At 51.4% G+C, this 23,931-nt stretch overlaps 1 protein-coding gene across 1 annotated transcript in view; it reads left to right on the forward strand.

The window, feature by feature from the left end:
* The window catches only part of BTK (Bruton tyrosine kinase), a 61,959-nt gene that overhangs the window by 9,605 nt on the left and 28,423 nt on the right, over positions 1-23,931 (forward strand). Inside the window, exons 3-5 of the mRNA XM_040322740.1 lie at positions 11,128-11,226; positions 14,771-14,836; positions 23,322-23,403. Of these exons, the coding sequence (XP_040178674.1) occupies positions 11,128-11,226; positions 14,771-14,836; positions 23,322-23,403 (247 nt within the window). The remainder of the gene's footprint in view (positions 1-11,127; positions 11,227-14,770; positions 14,837-23,321; positions 23,404-23,931) is intronic.

The raw sequence follows: 23,931 nt of genomic DNA on the forward strand, positions 1-23,931 counted from the left end.
CCAACACAGCCACTGTGCTATTAATTGTCACCACTGTGCCATGCCATCAAACACAGCCACTGTGCCATCAATTGTCACCACTGTGCCATGCCATCAAACGCAGCCACTGTGCCATCAATTGTCACCACTGTGCCATGCCATCAAACACAGCCACTGTGCCATCAATTGTCACCACTGTGGCATGCCATCAAACGCAGCCACTGTGCCATCAATTGTCACCACTGTGCCATGCCATCAAACGCAGCCACTGTGCCATCAATTGTCACCACTGTGCCCTTTAATTGTCGCCGCTGTGCCCTTTAATTGTCCCCATTGTCCCCACTGTGCCTATTGTCGCCACTGATGTCGCCGATGTGCCCTGTAAAGTGCCCCTTTCCCCCCCCCCGCCCGGCACTTACCTTTACTGGAGTCAGCCATCCACGTCCCTTGATGTCTTCTACCGCCCTCGATGACTGACAGGCGTCTCAGCCAATCAGGTTACCGGTAGCCAGAATCGGCCAACCTGATTGGCTGAGACGCCTGTCAGTCTTATCCAAGGAGCGCATCCCTAGTGCGTTCCTTGTATAAGCTTCCGGGACCCGAGGGCTGTACTCGGAAAAGCCTATCAGAGCAGTTGGCTCTGATAGGCACTTCCATACTGCCAACCAGCTGCCGTTATTCAGATGGCCGGACATGAGCGCCGACCATGTGAATAGAACAGCGGCGATAATAACATAGATTCGTGCAATGCATGTTATTAGACTCAGTGGCAGTGAGAGCCAGAGGGAGCGGCGCTCCAGCGCCCTCTATGGACGAACCGCCATTGGTTTTCAGCCCATCTCCACCATCAGGATCTCTGGTGAAGACCAAATGCTACTTAGATGCTGTGCCTTGGGTGAGCCCTGCAACACCCGCCAGGGGGCGCCATACCAGAACCGCGCACAAGGCAGGGACTCTCAGGAACCGTCCAAGTAGGTTTTGCTGCACTTTTATGCAGCTAAGCAGTACCCAAAGAACCAGCAAGTCATATATATAACAAACTAAATATGTGTTCAGACTTCGGTCAGGTTGTGACTACAAGGGCGCCTTTCCGAAGCGGTGACAGCTGTGAATGGTGCAATATTCTGAGTAAATTACTGAAGAACAAAGTGTCAGTGTGGAGAGGGAAGTACCTAAAACTATCCTCAGTGAAAGCGACTCGGGGGAATGACTCTGCTGCTGCGATTCTTTATATATATTTATATACAGTACATATATTTTACCTTCCGAAGGGTTTGTATTTTTGTCCATCCAGTCCTGAGATTTGCACAGTAGCGCAGCCCTGTCTGGCAGGCAGGGCCGCCATCAGGGGGGTACAGGCAGTACACCACCTGTAAGGGGTCCGGAGGGCCCCAGATGGCAACCCCCCTTTTTTTTATTTATTTTTTATTAAAAAAAATATTTTTTTAATATTTTTTTATTAAAGGGACAATTTTTTTTTTTTTTTTAGAGGTCCATATTTATTATTATTATTATTAAAGGGCCCAGAGGTCCCCAGGACCCCGGATGGCAACCCCCTTTTTGTTATGAAAAAAAAAATATATATATATATATATATATATATTTTTTTTTTATTTCTTTTTTTTTCTTTTTTATATATATATATATATATATATATATATATATATATATATATATATATTATATTATATTATATTATATTATATTATATATTTTTTTTATTAAAGGGCTCAGAGGTCCCCAAGGGCCCCATGTGGCAAACATTTTTTTTATTCTTTTATAAATCTTTATTTTTCTATTTTTGTTTATATATGTTTTTTTATTTATTTTTATTAAAGGGCCCAGAGGTCCCGGATGGCAACCTCCTTTTTTTTTTTTTTTTTATAAATGTTTATTTTTTATATTTTTTTTATTCATTTTTTATTAAAGGGCCCAGAGGTTTATTTTTTTATTAAAGGGCCCAGAGGTCCCCGGATGGCGACCCCCCTTTTTTTGTAATTTCTTTTTATTAAAAAAAAAAATATTAAAGGGCCCAGGGCCTTTGATAGCAACCCCCCTTTTTAAAAATAAATAAATATATATTTTATATATATATTTTTTTTATTTTTTTTTATTTTTATTAAAGGGCCCAGAGGAGGTACTGATGTGCACTAATAGGCGGCACTGATGGGCAATGATGAGGAGGCACTGATGTGCACTGATGAGGCTGCAGTGATGGGCACTGATGAGGAGGCACTGATAGGCGGCACTGATGGGTACTTATGAGGAGGTACTGATAAGGAGGCACTGATGTGCACTAATAAGGCGGCACTGATAGGCAGCACTGATGGGCACTGATGAGGAGACACTGATGGGCATTGATGAGGCTGCAGTAAAGGACACTGAAGAGTGGGCACTGATGAGGAGGCACTGATGGCACTGATGGGTACTTATGAGGAGGTACTGATAAGGAGGCAATGATGTGTGCTAATGAGGCTGCACTGATGGGCACTAATAAGGCGGCAATGATAGGCGGCACTGATGAGCACTGATGGGCACTCATGAGGAGGCGCTGATGACGAGGCACTAATGGGCATTGATGAGGCTGCACTGATGGACACTGATGATTGGGCACTGATGGCACTGATAGGCGGCACTGATGGGTACTTATGAGGAGGTACTGATGAGGAGACACTGATGTGCGCTAATAAGTACACTGATGGGCACTAATAAGGTGGCACTGATGGCAATGATAGGCGGCACTGATTGGCAGCACTGATAAAATCAGAGGTCTCCCATTCTTTTCAGAGGCCCCCTCCATCACATCAGAGCCAGGCTTCACATCTGAGCCCCCCCCCTCACATTAGAGCCAGGCTTCATATCAAAGCCCCCCCCCCCCCCCCATCACATCAGAGCCAGGCTTCATGTCTGAGGCCCCCCATCACATCAGAGGTCTCTCCTTCATATCCCCTTAAGGTGATGTCAGATTTTTTTGCCATCTGTGTCCTTCTGGGAGGGTGGGGGGGGGTTACCTTCACTACCTGACCCTTCGCCAAAACAGAAATCCTTGGTCGTCACTAGTGTCCTCATCTGAAGATTTCTCCTCTATTCCTGTTCTGGTGACAACCCAAATTTGGGATTTTCTTTCACTGTCAGTGATAATGGTCACCAGGACAAGGAGAGGGTGAATTTTCCTAAGGGGGGCGGAGACGGAAATACAGAACCTAAGAGGGGTTGTAGTCCCTCTCCACTCCATCCAAAACTACAAATAAACAAGTTTTGCCTTTTACTTCTACTTCAATATATGAGAAAGGTTCCCCAGAGCACTATGAGTAATGTAAAGAGACAGAACAGTAGAGACACTTGTTTTGGCGCTCTCCCTTTGTCTGCCAGAAAAGAGTTGAGTCACTGGCCCGGATTCAGGTAGTTTTGCGCATTATTTACGGAGGCGCAGGGCAACGTTTTTGCCCTGCGCCCCCGCAAATTTGCTCCGCTGCCCTTGATTCACGGAGCAGAAGCTCCGTAAATTGCAAAATGCCCGGCGCAAGAGCACGCAATTTAAATGATCCCGTAGGGGGCGGGAATCATTTAAATTAGGCGCGTTCCCGCGCCGATCGTAGAGCGCATGCTCCGTCGGGAAACTTTCCCGACGTGCATTGCGGCAAATGACGTCGCAAGGGCGTCATTTGCTTCAAAGTGAACGTGAATGGCGTCCAGCGCCATTCACGATTCACTTACGCAAACTACGTAAAATTCAAATTTCGCGACGCGGGAACGACGGGTATACGTAACATGGGCTGCCCCTGCTATTAGCAGGGGCAGCCTTGCGCGAAAACCGCCGTACGTAAACGACGTAAATTGCGTACGCAGGGCTCGCGCAACGTTGTGAATCGGTGTTAGTATGCAATTTGCATACCATACGCTGAGCACAACGGGAACGCCACCTAGCGGCCACCGCAAGAATGCAGCCTAAGATATGCGGGCATAAGAGCCTTATGCCGCGCAGATCTTAGGCTGCAGTCGGCGTAACGAGGTTCCTGAATCAGGAGCACTCGTTACGCCGGGGCAAGTAAGCAATTGCGCTGTGTAACCTACGGTTACACAGGCGCAATTGCTTCTTGACTCTACCCCACTGTCTGAACTCAATTTGACGTCTTTTGGCACAGCTAAAAAGGAATCGTGCAAGAAATGTAAAATGTGACTGGAGCGCCACCTGCTGGATACAAAAAAAAATTTTTTTCCGTCCACTAGATGTCCTGGGTCTAGTAGCAAGCATCATTCAATTCACCTTCCTTGAGCCCGGATCATCATTAACCTGTGATTGGACAGCGAAAAGAGAAGCAGAAAAGCGATGAGCACATCTCACTGAGTAGATCATCACTCTCTCCTGCTATCGGCACGCTTCTTGGCAGCACATAAACTGATTGGTTTCTTCTTGTGCTGCTTCTTCCTCTCAAACTCCAGCCCTGCCATACAGGTTTGTTTGAGTTTGACATGTCAGTCCTAAGGTGAGCCCACAGCCGGCACTGCAGGATACCGTGAAAAGTCATTTGCATGGCAAAACAAAAGGGCAAAGACGATTATTCAAATCAGCCCTAAACAAATGTGTGCCATGAAAAGTCTCATTATTCCAATATAGTTTTCATTACCGTATCCCGGTGTAGGGTTCGGTGATTACCGAGTCATTTTACTCACGCAGCCAAAATGTGTGACAACAGGAACATCTCTTTATTGTATCAAATCTGTGGGCTCCACCATGGTGGCCATCTAGTAAGGTAGACAACCCCCTGGGGGTGGTCCTCAGAGCTTCATTGTCATTTACACTAAACGTAATATATATATATCAATGGTTGGTGACTTCTTCGAGGATCCCTTTATCAAAGGTGTAGAAGCACCCCCCAAACCCCCCAGTACAGAGCTCTCCCTCCAATTCTCCCCCAGTACAAAACTATTCACCCAACTCCCTCCCACCCAGTACAGAGCCCCCCCCCCCCAAACCCCCCAGTACAGAGCTCTCCCTCCAATTCTCCCCCAGTACAAAGCTATTCACCCAACTCCCTCCCACCCAGTACAGAGCCCCCCCCAAACCCCCCAGTACAGAGCTCTCCCTCCAATTCTCCCCCAGTACAAAGCTATTCACCCAACTCCCTCCCAACCAGTATAGAGCTCCCCCCCCCAACCCCCCTCCCAGTACAGAGCTTTCTCCCAACCCCCTCCCCAGTACAGAGTTCTCCACCCAATTCCCTTCCACCCAGTACAGAGCCCCCCCCCCCAAACCCCCCAGTACAGAGCTCTCCCTCCAATTCCCCCCCAGTACAAAACTATTCACCCAACTCCCTCCCAACCAGTATAGAGCTCCCCCCCCCCAACCCCCCTCCCAGTACAGAGCTTTCTCCCAACCCCCTCCCCAGTACAGAGTTCTCCACCCAATTCCCTTCCACCCAGTACAGAGCCTCTCCCCCCAACCCCTCTCCCAGTACAGAGCTCCCCCCCCTAACCCCTCTCCCAGTACAGAGCTTTCCCCCAACCACCTCCCCAGTACAGAGCTCTCCCTCCAATTCTCCCCCAGTACAAAGCTATTCAACTCCCTCCCAACCAGTATAGAGCTCTCCCCCACAACCCCTCTCCCAGTACAGAGCTTCCTCCCAACCCCCTCCCCAGTACAGAGTTCTCCACCCAATTCTCTTCCACCCAGTACAGAGCTCCCCCCCCCCTAACCCCTCTCCCAGTACGGAGCTCTCCCTTCAATTCTCCCCCACTACAAAGCTATTCACCCAACTCCCTCCCAACCAGTATAGAGCTCTCCCCCCCAACCCCTCTCACAGTACAGAGCTCTCCCTCCAATTCTCCCCCAGTACAAAGCTATTCACCCAACTCCCTCCCAACCAGTATAGAGCTCTCCCACCCCCCAATCCCTCTCCCAGTACAGAGCTTTCTCCCAACCCCCTCCCCAGTACAGAGTTTTCCACCCAATTCCCTTCCACCCAGTACAGAGCTCCCCCCCCAACCCCTCTCCCAGTACAGAGCGCTCCCTCCATTTCCCCCCATTACAGAGCTATTCCCCCAAGCCCCCCCCAGTGCAGAGCTCCTCACCCAACTCCCTCCCACCCAGTTCAGAGCTCTCCCCCAATCCCCTGCCCAGTACAGAGCTCTCCACCCAACTCCCTCCCACCCAGGACAGAGCTCTCCCCCCAACTCCCTCCCACCCAGTACAGAGCTCCCCCATCCCTTTACCCAGTACAGAGCTCTTCCTCAACCCCCTTCCCAGTACAGAGCTCTCCAACCAACTCCCTCCCACCCAGTACAGAGCTCTCCCCTTTCCCAACACAGAGCCCTCCCTCGACCCCTCTTCCAGTACAGAGCTCTCCCCCAACCCCCTCCCCAGTACCAAACTCTCCACCCAGTACAGAGCTCTCCCCTATCCCCTTTCCCAGTACAGAGCCCTCCCTCGACCCCTCTTCCAGTACATAGCTCTCCCTCAACCCCCTCCCCAGTACAAAACTCTCCCCCCAACTCCTCTCTCAGTGCAGAGCTCTCCCTCAAACTCCTCCCCAGTACAGAGCACTCCACCCAACTCCTCTCCCAGTACAGAGCTCTCCCCCAAACCCCTCTCCCAGTACAGAGCTCTCCAACCAACTCGCTCCCACCCAGTAAAGAGCTCTCCACCCAACTCCCTCCCACCCAGTACAGAGCTCTCCCCCATCCCCCTCTCCCAGTACAGAGCTTTTCTTCAACCCCCTTCCCAGTACAGAGCTCTCCAACCAACTCCCTCCCACCCAGTACAGAGCTCTCCCCCAAACCCCTCTCCCAGTACAGAGCTCTCCAACCAACTCCCTCCCACCCAGTACAGAGCTCTCCCCCAAACCCCTCTCCCAGTACAGAGCTTTTCTTCAACCCCTTCCCAGTACAGAGCTCTCCAGCCAACTCCCTTTTGACCCAGTACAGAGCTCTCCACCCAACTCCTCTCCCAGTACAGAGCTCTCCCTCAACCCCCTCCCCAGTACAGAGCACTCCCTCAACACCCTCCCCAGTACAGAGCACTCCACCCAACTCCTCTCCCAGTACAGAGCTCTCCCCCCAAACCCCTCTCCCAGTACAGAGCTCTCCACCCAACTCCCTCCCACCCAGTACAGAGCTCTCCCCCCACCCCCCTCCCCAGGACAGAGCTCTCTACCCAACTCCCTCCCACCCAGTACAGAGCTCTCCCCCAAACCCCTCTCCCAGTACAGAGCTCTCCAACCAACTCCCTCCCACCCAGTACAGAGCCCTCCCCCAAACCCCTCTCCCAGTACAGAGCTCTCCAACCAACTCCCTCCCACCCACCCAGTACAGAGCTCTCCCCCAAACCCCTCTACCAGTACAGAGCTTTTCTTCAACCCCCTCCCCAGTACAGAGCTCTCCACCCAACTCCCTTTTGACCCAGTACAGAGCTCTCCACCCAACTCCTCTCCCAGTACAGAGCTCTCCCCCAAACCCCTCTCCCAGTGCAGAGCTCTCCAACCAACTCGCTCCCACCCAGTACAGAGCTCTCCAACCAACTCCCTCCCACCCAGTACAGAGCTCTCCAACCAACTTCCTCCCACCCAGTACAGAGCTCTCCACCCAACTCCCTCCCACCCAGTACAGAGCTCTCCCCCATCCCCCTCCCCAGGACAGAGCTCTCTACCCAACTCCCTCCCACCCAGTACAGAGCTCTCCCCCAAACCCCTCTCCCAGTACAGAGCTCTCCAACCAACTCCCTCCCACCCAGTACAGAGCTCTCCCCCAAACCCCTCTCCCAGTACAGAGCACTCCAACCAACTCCCTCCCACCCAGTACAGAGCTCTCCCCCAAACCCCTCTCCCAGTACAGAGCACTCCAACCAACTCCCTCCCCCCCAGTACAGAGCTCTCCCCCAAACCCGTCTCCCAGTACAGAGCTCTCCAACCAACTCCCTCCCATCCAGTACAGAGCTCTCCACCCAACTCCCTCCCACCCAGTACAGAGCCCTCCCCCAAACCCCTCTCCCAGTACAGAGCTCTCCAACCAACTCCCTCCCACCCAGTACAGAGCTCTCCCCCAAACCCCTCTCCCAGTACAGAGCTTTTCTTCAACCCCCTTCCCAGTACAGAGCTCTCAAACCAATTCCCTCCCACCCCAGTACAGAGCCTTCCCCCAACTTCCTCCCACCCAGTACAGAGCTCTCCCCCAAACCCCTCTCCAAGTACAGAGCTCTCCCCCAAACCCCTCTCCCAGTACAGAGCTCTCCACCCAACTTCCTCCCACCCAGTACAGAGCTCTCCCCCATCCCCCTCCCCAGTACAGAGCTCTCCCCCAACTTCCTCCCACCCAGTACAGAGCTCTCCCCCAACCCCCTCCCCAGTACAGAGCTCTCCACTCAACTCCCTTTTGACCCAGTACAGAGCTCTCCACCCAACTCCTCTCCCAGTACAGAGCTCTCCCTCAATCCCCTCCCCAGTACAGAGCTCTCCACCCAACTCCTCTCCCAGTACAGAGCTCTCCAACCAACTCCCTCCCACCCAGTACAGAGCTCTCCCCCAAACCCCTCTCCCAGTACAGAGCACTCCAACCAACTCCCTCCCACCCAGTACAGAGCTCTCCCCCAAACCCCTCTCCCAGTACAGAGCACTCCAACCAACTCCCTCCCCCCCAGTACAGAGCTCTCCCCCAAACCCGTCTCCCAGTACAGAGCTCTCCAACCAACTCCCTCCCATCCAGTACAGAGCTCTCCACCCAACTCCCTCCCACCCAGTACAGAGCCCTCCCCCAAACCCCTCTCCCAGTACAGAGCTCTCCAACCAACTCCCTCCCACCCAGTACAGAGCTCTCCCCCAAACCCCTCTCCCAGTACAGAGCTTTTCTTCAACCCCCTTCCCAGTACAGAGCTCTCAAACCAATTCCCTCCCACCCCAGTACAGAGCCTTCCCCCAACTTCCTCCCACCCAGTACAGAGCTCTCCCCCATCCCCCTCCCCAGTACAGAGCTCTCCCCCAACTTCCTCCCACCCAGTACAGAGCTCTTCCCCAGTACAGAGCTCTCCACTCAACTCCCTTTTGACCCAGTACAGAGCTCTCCACCCAACTCCTCTCCCAGTACAGAGCTCTCCCTCAATCCCCTCCCCAGTACAGAGCTCTCCACCCAACTCCTCTCCCAGTACAGAGCTCTCCAACCAACTCCCTCCCACCCAGTACAGAGCTCTCCAACCAACTTCCTCCCACCCAGTACAGAGCTCTCCACCCAACTCCCTCCCACCCAGTACAGAGCTCTCCCCCATCCCCCTCCCCAGGACAGAGCTCTCTACCCAACTCCCTCCCACCCAGTACAGAGCTCTCCCCCAAACCCCTCTCCCAGTACAGAGCTCTCCAACCAACTCCCTCCCACCCAGTACAGAGCTCTCCCCCAAACCCCTCTCCCAGTACAGAGCACTCCAACCAACTCCCTCCCACCCAGTACAGAGCTCTCCCCCAAACCCCTCTCCCTGTACAGAGCACTCCAACCAACTCCCTCCCACCCAGTACAGAGCTCTCCCCCATCCCCCTCCCCAGGACAGAGCTCTCCACCCAACTCCCTCCCACCCAGTACAGAGCTCTCCCCCAAACCCCTCTCCCAGTACAGAGCTCTCCAACCAACTCCCTCCCACCCAGTACAGAGCTCTCCAACCAACTCCCTCCCACCCAGTACAGAGCTCTCCACCCAACTCCCTCCCACCCAGTACAGCGCTCTCCACCCAACTCCCTCCCCAGTACAGAGCTCTCCCTCCTACCCAGTACAGAGCTCTCCACCCAACTCCCTCCCACCCAGTACAGAGCTCTCCACCCAACTCCCTCCCACCCAGTACAGAGCTCTCCACCCAACTCCCCCCCCACCCAGTACAGAGCTCTCCCCCATTCCCCTCCCCAGTACAGAGCTTTCCAGTCTCCACCCAACTCCCTCCTACCCAGTACAGAGCTCTCCCCCAAACCCCTCTCCCAGTACAGAGCTCTCCAACCAACTCCCTCCCGCCCAGTACAGAGCTCTCCATCATCCCCCTCCCCAGGACAGAGCTCTCCACCCAACTCCCTCCCCAGTACAGAGCTCTCCACCCAACTCCCTCCTACCCAGTACAGAGCTCTCCACCCAACTCCCCCCCCCACCCAGTACAGAGCTCTCCCCCATTCCCCTCCCCAGTACAGAGCTCTCCAGTCTCCACACAGTACAGAGCTCTCCCCCAAACCCCTCTCCCAGTACAGAGCTCTCCAACCAACTCCCTCCCACCCAGTACAGAGCTCTCCATCATCCCCCTCCCAGGACAGAGCTCTCCACCCAACTCCCTCCCACCCAGTACAGAGCTCTCCCCCAAACCCCTCTCCCAGTACAGAGCTCTCCACCCAACTCCCTCCCACCCAGTACAGAGCTCTCCCCCATCCCCCTCCCCAGGACAGAGCTCTCTACCCAACTCCCTCCCACCCAGTACAGAGCTCTCTACCCAACTCCCTCCCACCCAGTACAGAGCTCTCCACCCAACTCCCTCCCACCCAGTACAGAGCTCTCCCCCAAACCCCTCTCCCAGTACAGAGCTTTTCTTCAACCCCCTTCCCAGTACAGAGCTCTCAAACCAATTCCCTCCCACCCAGTACAGAGCTCTCCCCCAAACCCCTATCCCAGTACAGAGCTCTCCACCCAACTTCCTCCCACCCAGTACAGAGCCCTCCCCCAAACCCCTCTCCCAGTACAGAGTTCTCCCCCAACGTTGGGATCTCATGTACTGGGACTAAGCGCCAAGTGCTGCGTGAGGCCAGAGAGGTATGAAGGGGCAGACTGTGGCCAATAAGGATGATCTCCCAATGACTGGATGTATACCAAGGCTCCATTCACACCCGTGCTGCAGTGACTATGTGCTAACTAAAGACATGCTGATAGGAGGAGAGAGCGGATTGACAGAGAGATGAATTCATCTGCTGTGCTGCTGCTTCTTCTTGCACTGTCCAGTCACAGGCTTGGGGTGGTAACTGAAACCGAGAAAAATCAGGTCTTCTGCCCTTTCAAACAGGGCTGTGCTGTGTGGCAGAGCCGTGTAAATCTCAGGACTGGATGGCCCCCAATATATGTATGTAATTTGTGCTTTTAGCTGTCATTTTGAATTAATAAAACACTACCGATTTTTTTTACTATATGTTCTTTTATTGACAGCGTCGTGGAAGTAAAAAGGGGTTCGTCGACTTAGAGAAGGTGGGCTGTGTGGAATGTGTAGAACCAGAAGAAAACCCACCACCAGAAAGGCAAATACTGGTAAGTAGACTTACTGCACACCAATGCTAAATGGCCATAGGTTAGTGGGCACTTGACCATCTTGTTGGAGATCCTATATAGGGGAGGTGGTGGTTCTGTATTTCTCTGGACCAGGGGTCACCCAACCTTCTAAACAATGGGCCAGTTTACTGTCATCAGGCTTTAGGGGGGCTGGACTGTGGCCACTGGTAGTAGACAATGACCCATCTTTGATATCAGTGGGGGGAATAGTGTCCCATCATTGGTATCAGTGTGAGGAATAGTGTCCCATCATTGGTATCAGTGGAAGGAATAGTGTCCCATCATTGGTAACAGTGGGAGGAATAGTGTCCCATCATTGGTATCAGTGGGAAGAATAGTGTCCCATCATTGGTATTAGTAGGAGGAATAGTGTCCCATCATTGGTATCAGTGGGAGGAATAGTGTCCCATCATTGGTGTCAGTGGGAGGAATAGTGTCCCATCATTGGTAACAGTGGGAGGAATAGTGTCCCATCATTGGTATTAGTAGGAGGAATAGTGTCCCATCATTGGTGTCAGTGGGAGGAATAGTGTCCCATCATTGGTAACAGTGGGAGGAATAGTGTCCCATCAGTGGGAGGAATAGTGTCCCATCGTTGGTGTCAGTGGGAGGAATAGTGTCCCATCATTGGTGTCAGTGGAAGGAATAGTGTCCCATCGTTGGTGTCAGTGGGAGGAATAGTGTCCCATCATTGGTGTCAGTGGAAGGAATAGTGTCCCATCATTGGTATCAGTGGGAGGACTAGTGTCCCATCATTGGTATCAGTGGGAGGAATAGTGCCCCATCATTGGTATCAGTGGGAGGAATAGTGTCCCATCATTGGTATCAGTAGGAGGAATAGTGTCCCATCATTGGTATCAGTGGGAAGAATAGTGTCCCATCATTGGTGTCAGTGGAAGGAATAGTGTCCATCATTGGTTACCACCAGTGGCAGTTGATGTTCAATTGTTTAAGGGGGTGGTAAATCAACCCCCCTGCCAGGTCCACACCCACCCCTGACTTCTCCATTCCGGCTAATCCGATCTTAAGACCCGCCTCCTTTCCTGACTGGCCAGCAGGAGAAACCGGAAGACAATAGTGAATATTGATTGGCTGATGTCACAAGTCGGTGGGTTCTGTGCCCCAAGCCAAACCTTTTTGACGCCGATTATAGCCTCGGGCTCTAATCATGTGCTTCCAAAAAAAAAAGTCTGGAGTCCAGCATCCCTCATGAAAATAAGGGAGGGGCGTCGCCCCTGTGCCCCTTATGGACCAGCTACCGCTGGTTACCACATGTGCTGGTGACATAGTAAGCACACATAAGCAAAAGAATAGGTGCTGGGAAGTTAAAGCATAGGGTACTGAGTGCTGAGTGAACCTACATGAGCTGGGTAGTGGGTGCTGAGAGGTTAACATGCACGTCTTGGCACAGAGTGCTGAGCAGATAACATACATGGGTTGAGAAATGAGCATTTAGAGCCCTTTCACACCAAAAACGCCTATAGCGGAGTATTAAAATAGCGGTAAAACACCGCGATTTTACCGCGTTTTTACAGCGTTTTCAATTAATTTCAATGGAGAGGGGCGTTTTTGGAGCGTTTTAATAGCGCTATTTTTACTGTGAAAATGCGGCAAAAACGCCGCAAAAACGCACCAGTGTGAAAGGGCTCTTAGGGGTTCATACATGGGTCATCTATGACATTGTGATTACCGTATTTATTGGCATATACCGCGCACTTTTTTCCCCTTAAAATCAGCCGATACTGCTGTTCCCAGGCGCCGCCGAAATAGACCGAGCCGAGTGTACTGCACACTCGGCTAGGCTCGGCTCCGCCCGCAGCCGCACGAGAGGAGCCGAGCGGAGACAAGCTGAGAGGGGCCAAGCGCTGCAGCCTAGAGCCGAGTGTACTGCGCACTCGGCTCCCCCCGCAGCCACGCGAGCCGAGAGAAGCCGAACACACAGGAAATCCGGCTCCTCTCGGCTCGGCAAAGGCGCCAAATCCAAAAATGGACACTCGCAACGCTGGACGGACCCCGCGAGGAAGCCGCAGGCGGACACCTCCAAAGCCGCAGGCGGACACCTCCAAAGCCGCAGGCGGACACCTCCAAAGCCGCAGGCAGACACCTCCAAAGCCGCAGACGGACACCCACAAGGCTGGATGGACCCCACACAAGGAAGCCGCAGACGGACACCCACAAGGCTGGACGGACCCCGCGCAAGGCCGCAGACGGACGCCGGACAAGGCCACCGATGGACGCAGGGCAAAAATGTAAGTTTTTTTTTTCTTAAACTACTTTTCTAGGTTTGGCGGTGCGTGTTATACGCCGGCGCGCGGTATACCCCGATAAATACGGTACATCCAGGCTGAAGACTTCACTGACAAAATACGCCTTCAGCCTGGAGAAAGCCCTGCAGTCTGAAGATAGCCGTGTTCCCCTTTTTAATACTGCAAGTGTCAGAGACAATTACAGCGTTAATAAAAAAAAAATCATTATTTTTTTTTTTTTTTTTTACATTCTTGTGTATTTTTCAACCCCTGACAAAAACAAAGCAGGGTTTGTATTCAAAGGCCCGGATTCAGGTAGATTTGCCCCTTTCTTGCGGAGGCGCAGGGCAACGTTTTTGCCCTGCGCCCCTGCAAATTTACTGCGCTACCCGCGATTCACGGAGCAGTAGCTCCGTAAATTGCGTGTGCGCTGTGTAAATTTGCCCTGCGTAAGGGCGCCTAATGTAAATGATCCCGTAAGGGGCGGGAATCATTTAAATTAGGCGCGCTCCCGCGCCGAGCGTAGAGCGCATGCTCCGTCGGGAAACTTTCCCGACGTGCATTGCGGCAAATGACGTCGCAAGGACGTCATTTGCTTCAAAGTGAACGTGAATGGTGTCCAGCGCCATTCACGAATCACTTAAGCAAATTACGTCAAAATCGAACGTTGCGACGCGGGAACGTCGGGTATACTTTAGCATTGGCTGCCCCTGCTATTAGAAGGGGCAGCCTTACGCTAAACACGCCGTACGGAAACGATGTAAATTGCGTACGCAGGGCTCGCGCAACATTGTGAATCGGTGTTAGTATGCAATTTGCTTACTATACACTGAGCACAATGGGAGCGCCCCCTAGCGGCCATCGCAAGAATGCAGCCTAAAATCTGCGTGGCATAAGAGCCTTATGCCACGCAGATTTTAGGCTGCAGTCGGCGTTACGATGTTCCTGAATCAGGAGCATTCGTAACGCCGGGGCAAGTCAGCAATTGCGCTGTGTAACCTATGGTTACGCAGGCGCAATTGCTTCTTGAATCCGGGCCAAAGAGTGTAACAAACAAAAGCCTCATTCATGTTAAAAAAATAAAAATAATATTTTAATATGCAAATGTAGTCATTGTCGGGTTAACCAAAGTATATTGATGCTGCTGCTATATTTGGCCAGGAAAACATCCAGCCTGTAGTGACCTTTGATCACAAAAGAATAAAAGTTCCGTTTTGCATGTCTGAATACTTTGAACTCTTTTATTACCATCGCTTTTTTTTTTTCCTTTTTTAAAGCACAGAGATGAATTTGCAGATACCGAACAGATCTCTATCATAGAGCGATTTCCATACCCATTCCAGGTGAGACCATTCAACCAATCACCAAATCAGCCAATGGAACAGTTGATTCTCTTGTAACAAAGGATGCGCCGACATATTAGCAATGTACTTGATGAAGCCTATGGGCTAGATTCAGATAGCCCGCCGTAACTTTGTGCGGGCGTAGCGTATCTCAGATGCGCTACGCCGCCGTAACTTAGTGAGGCAGGTTCTGTATTCACCAAGAACCTGCGCCCTAAGTTACGGCGGCCTAGCGTAAATCTGCCGGCGTAAGCGCGCCTAATTCAAATTGTGACGAGGTGGGCGTGTTTTATGCAAGTAAAACATGACCCCACGTAAATGACGTTTTTGACTAACGGCGCATGCGCCGTCCGTGAACGTAGCCCAGTACGCACGCTCCAAATTAACCCGCAAAAAGCCAATGCTTTCGACGTGAACGTAAATTACGCACACAGCCCTATTCGCGAACGACTTACGCAAACGACGTAATCGACGGAAAATTCGACGCTGGCCCGACGTCCATACTTAACATAGGATACCCCTCATATAGCAGGGGTAACTTTACGCCGGAAAAAGCCTAACGTAAAAAAAAGGCGCCGGGCGGACGTACGTTTCTGAATCGGCGTATCTGCCTAATTTGCATATTCCTTGTGTAAATCGACGGAAGCGCCACCTAGCGGCCAGCGTAAATATGCAACTAAGATACGACGGCGTAAGAGACTTACGCCAGTCGGATCTTAGCCACATTCCGGCGTATCTTGTTTTCTGAATAGAGAAAAAAGATACGCCGGAGCATCCTAGAAATTACGCGGCGTAACGTCTTTCTGAATCTACCCCTAAGTCTTGGTAATTAAGAAAGAACTCTGGGTCCTGTCATTTTTTGCACCCCCCCTCTAGAGCATCTAAGGTGGCCACTTCTTTCTGCCTGCCTTTTGGACTGGCTCTGGTTATAGTGCACTGCAGGGAGGATCGGGGCTGGTGCTACCACTAGGCAAACTAGGCAGCCGCCTAGGGCGCACTGCTGCCTAATGGCGCCCGGCCACTGGCATTCCTACTCTCTTCTCTCTGCAACAAGCAACTAAGTCTCAGCATCAGCAGGCAGCCACCGCTCCGTCCGCACACAGTGTCAGAGGCGCAGTGGCAGTGGGGGACTGTGTCTGTGTCCCAACTCCAGAATGAATGGAAGCAAGCAAACATTCATTGATGGGTGCTGGTGAGGCTGCATTGTTGGGTGCTGGTAGGCTGCAGTGATGGACAGTGTTGAGGCTGCATTGATGGGTGCTGGTAGGCTGCATTGATGGGTGCTGGTAGGCTGCATTGATGGGCGCTGATGAGTTCCATCGTCTTCTGAGGATACCTCCACGGAAGATGAAGGTTTTTGTTACATACATTTTTTTTCTCTTATACATATAGAACAGTTTGTTACATTATCCACTTCCGGACCGCCTCCTGCACATATACGTCGGCAGAATGGCACGGCTGGGCACAAGCACGTATATATACGTCCTGTACTTGTACCCAGCCGTGGGTCGCGGGCGCGCGCCCGCGACGCACTCCCGCGACCCGGTCCGAAGCTCCGGGACCGCGGGTCCCGCGGACCCAATCGCCGCTCGAGTGCGGCGATCGGTCCCCGGAGCTGAAGAACGGGGAGAGCCGTGTGTAAACACGGCTTCCCTTTGCTTCAATGTGGCGGCGTATCGATCGCGTCATCCCCTTTATAGGGGAAACACGATCGATGACGTCACACCTACAGCCACACCCCCCTACAGTTGTAAACACTCACAAAGTGAACCCTAACTCCTACAGCGCCCCCCTGTGGTTAACTTCCAAACTGCAACTGTCATTTTCACAGTAAACAATGCAATTTAAATGCATTTTTTGCTGTGAAAATGACAATGGTCCCAAAAATGTGTCGAAATTGTCCGAAGTGTCCGCCATAATGTCGCAGTCACGAAAAAAAAATCGCTGATCGCCGCCATTAGTAGTAAAAAAAAAAAAAAAAATGCAATAAAACTATCCCCTATTTTGTAAACGCTATAAATTTTGCGCAAACCAATCGATAAACGCTTATTGCAATTTTTTTTACCAAAAATAGGTAGAAGAATACGTATCGGCCTAAACTGAGGAAAAAAAAAAAATTATATATATTTTTGGGGGATATTTATTATAGCAAAAAGTAAAAAATATTGCATTTTTTTCAAAATTGTCGCTCTATTTTTGTTTATAGCGCAAAAAATAAACACCGCAGAGGTGATCAAATACCACCAAAAGAAAGCTCTATTTGTGGGGAAAAAAGGACGTCAATTCTGTTTGGGAGCCACGTCGCACGACCGCGCAATTGTCTGTTAAAGCGACGCAGTCCCGAACTGTAAAAACACCTTGGGTCTTTAGCCAGCATATTGGTCCGGAGCTTAAGTGGTTATACAGCAATTTGAAAGTTACCTTACCAATAACAATGATCCCCAGACTATAATTATCACGAACATTGTCTGGGGGGGGGAACAAAAACTGTGCTCAACAGACCGTAAAAAACATCTGCCATGTGGTCTCCTCATCCCGCCGCTGTTATTTTTCACTTCTATTTCTCAAGAAGATACTTTTAAAAACTCCGTTGTCATGCTGAACGAACAATGTGTGCGCCCACAAGTAACAGATTTCACGTTTGATTCATCTTTTTATTGCTCTTTGCGCTTTTTGTAACTGTGCGTGAAAATTATGCTTTTTGAAAAGGGGAAATGAGAAAACCTCCCCTGCAGTTTAAATTGCTTTATTGATGCCAAATTACCGTATATACCCGAATATAAGCCGAGGCACCTCATTTTACCACAAAAAAAAATGGGAAAACGTATTGACTCGAGTATAAGCCTAGGGTGTCCATCTGCATGCCTCACTTTGCCTATGTGCATGCCACCCCTTACTGTACCCATGCCTCACTGTGTCCACCCCTTACTGTGCCCATACCTCACTGTACCCATGCCTCACTGTGTCCACCCCTTACTGTGCCCATGCCCCACTGTGCCCATGCCTCACTGTGTCCATGCCTCACTGTGCCCCACTGTGTCCATGCCTCACTGTGTCCATGCCCCACTGTGTCCATGCCCCACTGTGTCCATGCCCCACTGTGCCTCACTGTGTCCATGCCTCACTGTGTCCATGCCTCACTGTGCCCCTGCCCCACTGTGCCCATGCCTCACTGTGCCCCACTGTGTCCATGCCCCACTGTGTCCATGCCCCACTGTGTCCATGCCCCACTGTGTCCTTGCCCCACTGTGTCCTTGCCTCACTGTGTCCTTGCCTCACTGTGCCCATGCCCCACTGTGTCCATGCCCCACTGTGTCCATGCCTCACTGTGTCCATGCCCCACTGTGTCCTTGCCCCACTGTGTCCATGCCCCACTGTGTCCATGCCTCACTGTGTCCATGCCTCACTGTGTCCATGCCTCACTGTGTCCATGCCTCACTGTGTCCATGCCTCACTGTGTCCATGCCTCACTGTGTCCATGCCTCACTGTGTCCATGCCCCACTGTGTCCTTGCCCCACTGTGTCCTTGCCTCACTGTGTCCATGCCTCACTGTGTGCATGACTAGACTTACATTTAACATGGGAATATATAGAAGGGGTGCCTGGGTTTTAAAAACCTGTGCTCCCCGGCCGTAGGTCCCCCAGACAGCAAACTTTGCACACTTGTAGAAGAGAACTGGGGCTACATGTGTGCCAAGTTCAGGGGACCTACGGCAGGCCGGTCCTGGGTCCCCAAAATTACCAGAGAAATTTCCGTTTAACATGGGAGTCTATGGCAGGGGTGCCCGGATTTGAAAAATCGGTGCTCCCCGGCTGTATGTTCCCTGGACAACAAACTTTGCACACTTGTAGAGGAAGAGTGGGGCTACATGTGTGCCAAGTTTGGGGTCTAGGGGACCTACGGCCGGCTGGTACCTAGTCCCGAAAGTCCGGGAGATCGGGCGCAAAAAGGTGACTCGAGTATAAGCCGAGGGGGGCATTTTCAGCACAAAAAAAAATGTGCTGAAAAACTCGGCTTATACTCGAGTATATACAGTAAGTATAATTATTATATTTTTAGAAAGGTAATATTGATGATATTCCAATTAAAGCCGTATAAGAATACTTTATAAAACATACTCTTTATAAACAAAGGTAGGTAGACTCTACGTAGTGGAGTTCAGGCAGTGGCGGCTGGTGGTTTTATTTAGTGGGTGGGGGGCAGCAAACAACCTTCCCACAAGAATGGAGGATGTTAGAGCCACAATGGGGGGCCACCTCCATATTAATGGCACTAGATGATGCTTGACATCCTCCAGCCAGGAAATGAGGGGGGGGGGGGTTCTATCTGATTTGCTGCAGCTTTTAATGCACATGGTGAGAAGCTCGCAGTGTGCAGTGAAATCGGAGTGAACAGTCTCAGTCCAGGAGAAGAGCCGGTACAACTGTGCAAGACTGAGGGGAAGGCTGGAGGTCCGCTTGAAATTGAAATTCAATCTGTCCTCCCAAACTTCCGTCTGGTATCTGGTACAAGGATTTACGTGATTGGAAGCCGACATCTCAGTCCAGGAAGTAGATGGCATTCCTGGATGATGTCTAAACATAAATGGTGCCAACCTTGTGAAAGCATTGTGAGGTGAGTAATGTGACCTGTGCTAACCTGCCCTATACCACCCTAACCTGCCCTATGCCATCCCAACCTGCCCTTTACCACCCCAACCTGCCCTATGCCATCCCAACCTGCCCTTTACCACCCCAACCTGCCCTATGCCATCCCAACCTGCCCTATACCACCCCAACCTGCCCTATACCACCATAAACTACCCTATATTACCCATACCTGCCCTAAACCATCCCAACCTGCCATATACCACCATAAACTGCCCTATATTACCCATACCTGCCCTATACCACCCCAAACTGCCCTATACCACCATAAACTGCCCTATATTACCCATACCTGCCCTAAACCACCCCAACCTTCCCTATATCACCCTAACTTACCCTATTCCACCCCAACCTGCCCTATACCACCCTAACCTACCCTATACCACACCAACCTGCCCAATTCCACCCAAAACTGTCCTTGATATCTCCCCAACCTGCCCTATATCACCCCAGCCTGCCCTATACCAACCTAACCTGTCCTATTCCACCCAAACTGCCCTATACCACCCTAACCAACCTGCCCTATACACCCTTAACTGCCCTATCCCCCCCCCCCCCCAACAAGCCTTATACCACCCTAACCTGCCCTATGCCATCCTAACCTGCGCTATACCATCATAAACTGCCTTATATTACGCATACCTGCCCTAAACCACCCCAACCTGCCCTATATCACCCCAAACTGCCCTACATCATCCTAACCTGCCCTATTCCACCCAAAACTGTCCTCTATACCACCCAACCTACAGTATATCACCCAACCTGCTCTATACCACCCCAACCTGCCCTTCACCAACCTAACCTGTCCTATTCCACCCTAACCTGCCCTATACACCCTAAACTGCCCTATACCTCCCCAACAGGCCTTATACCAACCTAACCTGCCCTATACCACCCAAATATTACCATAACCTGCCCTAAATTACACTAACCTGCCTTATACACCCCAACCTGCCCTATACCTCTTCAACAGGCCTTTTACCACCCTAACCTTCCCTATACAACCCCAACCTGCCCTATATTACTCTAACCTGCCCTATATTACCCTATCCTTCCCAATACCAATCCAACCTGCCCTATATTACCATAACCTGCCCTATACCAGACAAACTGCCATTTACTTCCCTAACCTACACCACCCTAGCCTGCCACTATACCACCCTAGTCTGCCACTATACCACCCTATACGACCTTAACCTGCCACTATACCACCCTATACTATCATTTACAAGGCCCGGTTTGGGGTGCGTTCCATGATCGTGCACTGCCTGCAGGGCGCTGGGCAGGATAGACAGAGGGGGGCGAGGGGTGGGGCTGACACCGCACCAGGTTACACCAACCCTAGTGATGCCACTGCGTGTGAGAGATAGTACCTGGCAATGTTACGGTTACACATTACTTGCTGCACGTAGAATAAAATAACTAAAACAAACTTATCTGAGGTTGGATGTTGTGCTGTGTAGCTGGGAAGGGGTTAATGATGATGAGGAAGTGAAGAGGAAGTAATTTATAAAAATCTGAGCCAGCTCTTTTTACGTCTTTGGGGAAAAAAAAAAACTGAAAGCCGTGGTCAGCTTTTTTGGAAGGTTCCGCCGATTGTACATAAATCCGATGTGTGCTGGCTAGGCTGGCAAAAAAAAAAAGTCATATGCCCGGATTCACAAAGCACTTGCGCCGATACGGCGCGTAAGTGCAAATATGCGCCGTCGTATCTATGCGCCGGACTCAGAAACTAAGATACGCCTGAAAATAGGCTTCATCCGACCGACGTAACTTGCCTACGCCGGCGTAGAGTGGGCGCATATTTACGCTGGACGCATGTGGCGCTCCCATTGATTTTCCATTCAAATATGCAAATGAGGGAGATACGGCGATTCACAAACGTACGTGCGCCCGACGCAAGTGCGCGTAAGTTATACGTACGTCGTAAAGTTAAGCCCCATAAAGGAGGTGTAACTCGGCAGCATCCATGCAAAGGGCTGCACCAGGGAACACAAGCCGGCGTATTTTACGTAGTTTACGTAGGACGTGAATAGGGCTGGGCGTAGGTTACGTTCACGCCGTAGGCAGTGATCCGGCGTATCTTAGGGAGTAGTTCCGACGTGATTCTGAGCATGCGCACTGGGATGCGACCACGGGACGGCGCATGCGCCGTTCGTTATACGTATCTGTCTGGCGCTGGGTACATCATTTGCATGGGGTCACGCCTCATTTGCATGGCTCACGCCCACTTCCACCTACGCCGCCTTACGCTTAGGAAACCCAGCGCAGTTTCGGAAGCACTGGCTTTGTGAATTCAGTGCTTGCCTCTCTGCGTTGCGTCGGCGTAGCGTAAAGGAGATATGCTATGGCGGCATAAATGTGCGCCGCTGTCTGTGAATCCGGGCCATATGGTTTAATCAGGTCAGCTCTCACCCCCTGTGCGCCCCCTATGGGCCAGGGCAGTTTATAAATCCCTGCTATGGGCCTGTTTATTCAGCGATAACCATGTCATTACTTCAGATGGTGGCGGTCAGCTTGAAAATGATAGAGGGCCTCAAGTGCGGCCCCCCGACACCTCCAGAGGGGGCCCACGGTATCGGTGCATTTTCGTCATTGAGGTGCATTGCGTTAAGTTAGGCAGCCTGTTCAAAATGAATGGGGTACAACGCACCTCAACGCCCACAAATTTCGGTCCTGCTCCTTTTTTTTTTTTACAGTGTGTCGCAATACACACTAACGCCGTCACAATAACCCCCAGCATTGGTGTCAGTGAGTTCAATAATTACCCCCAGCATTGATGTCAGTGAGTTCAATAATAACCCCCATCATTGGTGTCAGTGGCCCGGATTCAAGAAGCAATTGCGCCTGTGTAACCATAGTTACGCAGCGCAATTGCTTACTTGCCCCGGCGTAACGAATGCTCCTGATTCAGGAACCTCGTTACGCCGACTGCAGCCTAAGATCTGCGCGGCATAAGGCTCTTATGCCCCCATATCTTAGGCTGCATTCTTGCGATGGCCGCTAGGGGGCGTTCCTGTTGTGCTCAGCGTATAGTATGCAAATTGCATACTAACGCCGATTCACAACGTTACGCGAGCCCTGCGTACGCAGTTTACGTCGTTTACGTACGGCGTTTTTCGTGTAAGGCTGCCCCTGCCATTAGCAGGGGCAGCCCATGTTACATATACCCGTCGTTCCCGCGTCGCCAAAATTTCAAATTTACGTAGTTTGCGTAAGTGATTCGTGAATGGCGCTGGACGCCATTTACGTTCACTTTGAAGCAAATGACGTCCTTGCGACGTCATTTGCCGCAATGCACGTCGGGAAAGTTTCCCGACGGAGCATGTGCTCTACGATCGGCGCGGGAACGCGCCTAATTTAAATGATTCCCGCCCCCTACGGGATCATTTAAATTGCGCGCGCTTATGCCGGGCATTTTGCCGGCGCGCCCACGCAATTTACGTAGCTACTGATCCGTGAATCAAGGGCAGCGCAGTAAATTTGCGGGGGGGCAGGGCAAAAACGTTGCCCTGCGCCTCCGTAAAAAATGCACAAATCTACCTGAATCCGGGCCAGTGAGTGCAATTATAACCCCCAGCATTGGTGTCAGTAATATATTCATAAATAGCAATAATAATATTTTATAGTTTAGTTTTCCCAAACAACTTCCATAGTGGGCCCCCTTCTGCTGTCCGGGCCCCATAGCAGCCAAGGCAATTGTTCCCCCACGGGGCCGATGGTCTCTGGAGGACGGACAATCACTTCATCATTCTGCTTTGATTTTTGCTGGTCGATTATTTTTTGTTATTTCACTTATTTTGCCTGAAGTCACATACAACCTCTTCTTTTATTTCAGATCGTGTATGATGACGGACCACTTTATATCTTCGCCCCAACGGAGGATCTGCGAAGACGTTGGATTAATCAACTGAAACTTAGTAATAAAGGGCCATATTCCCGTAGATTTTGGGCGGGCGGCGCGTAAGCCATTTACACTACGCCGCTCCAACCTACAGGAGCAAGTGCTGTATTCCCCAAACACTTGCTCCGTAGTTTGGGGCGGCGTAGTGTAATTGGCCCGGGGGAAACCCCACGTAACTCCAAGGGGGCCGGCTTGTATTTAAATTAAGCGCGCCCCCGATTTGAACGAACTGCGCATGCGCCGGGCTTAAAATAGCCCAGTGCGCATGCTCCAGTTCTCGGCGGAAAACGTCAATGACGACCCTGACGTGTGCGTCATTGACGTAAAGTCGTATTCAAGAACGACTTAGGAAAACGGCGTACCCGACGGGAAAAGACGACGCAGACCCGACGCCATACTTAACATGGCCTACGTGGGACTGGCGTAAGGTTACCCCTCATGTAGCAGGGGTAACCTTACGCTTACGCAAACGACGTTAGCGACGGTTACGCGACGCAAATTCGTTCGGGAATCGGCGTATCAGGCTCATTTGCATAAACAAATG

This window comes from Rana temporaria, chromosome 9, assembly GCF_905171775.1.
Source record: "Rana temporaria chromosome 9, aRanTem1.1, whole genome shotgun sequence".
Classification (NCBI taxonomy): domain Eukaryota; kingdom Metazoa; phylum Chordata; class Amphibia; order Anura; family Ranidae; genus Rana; species Rana temporaria.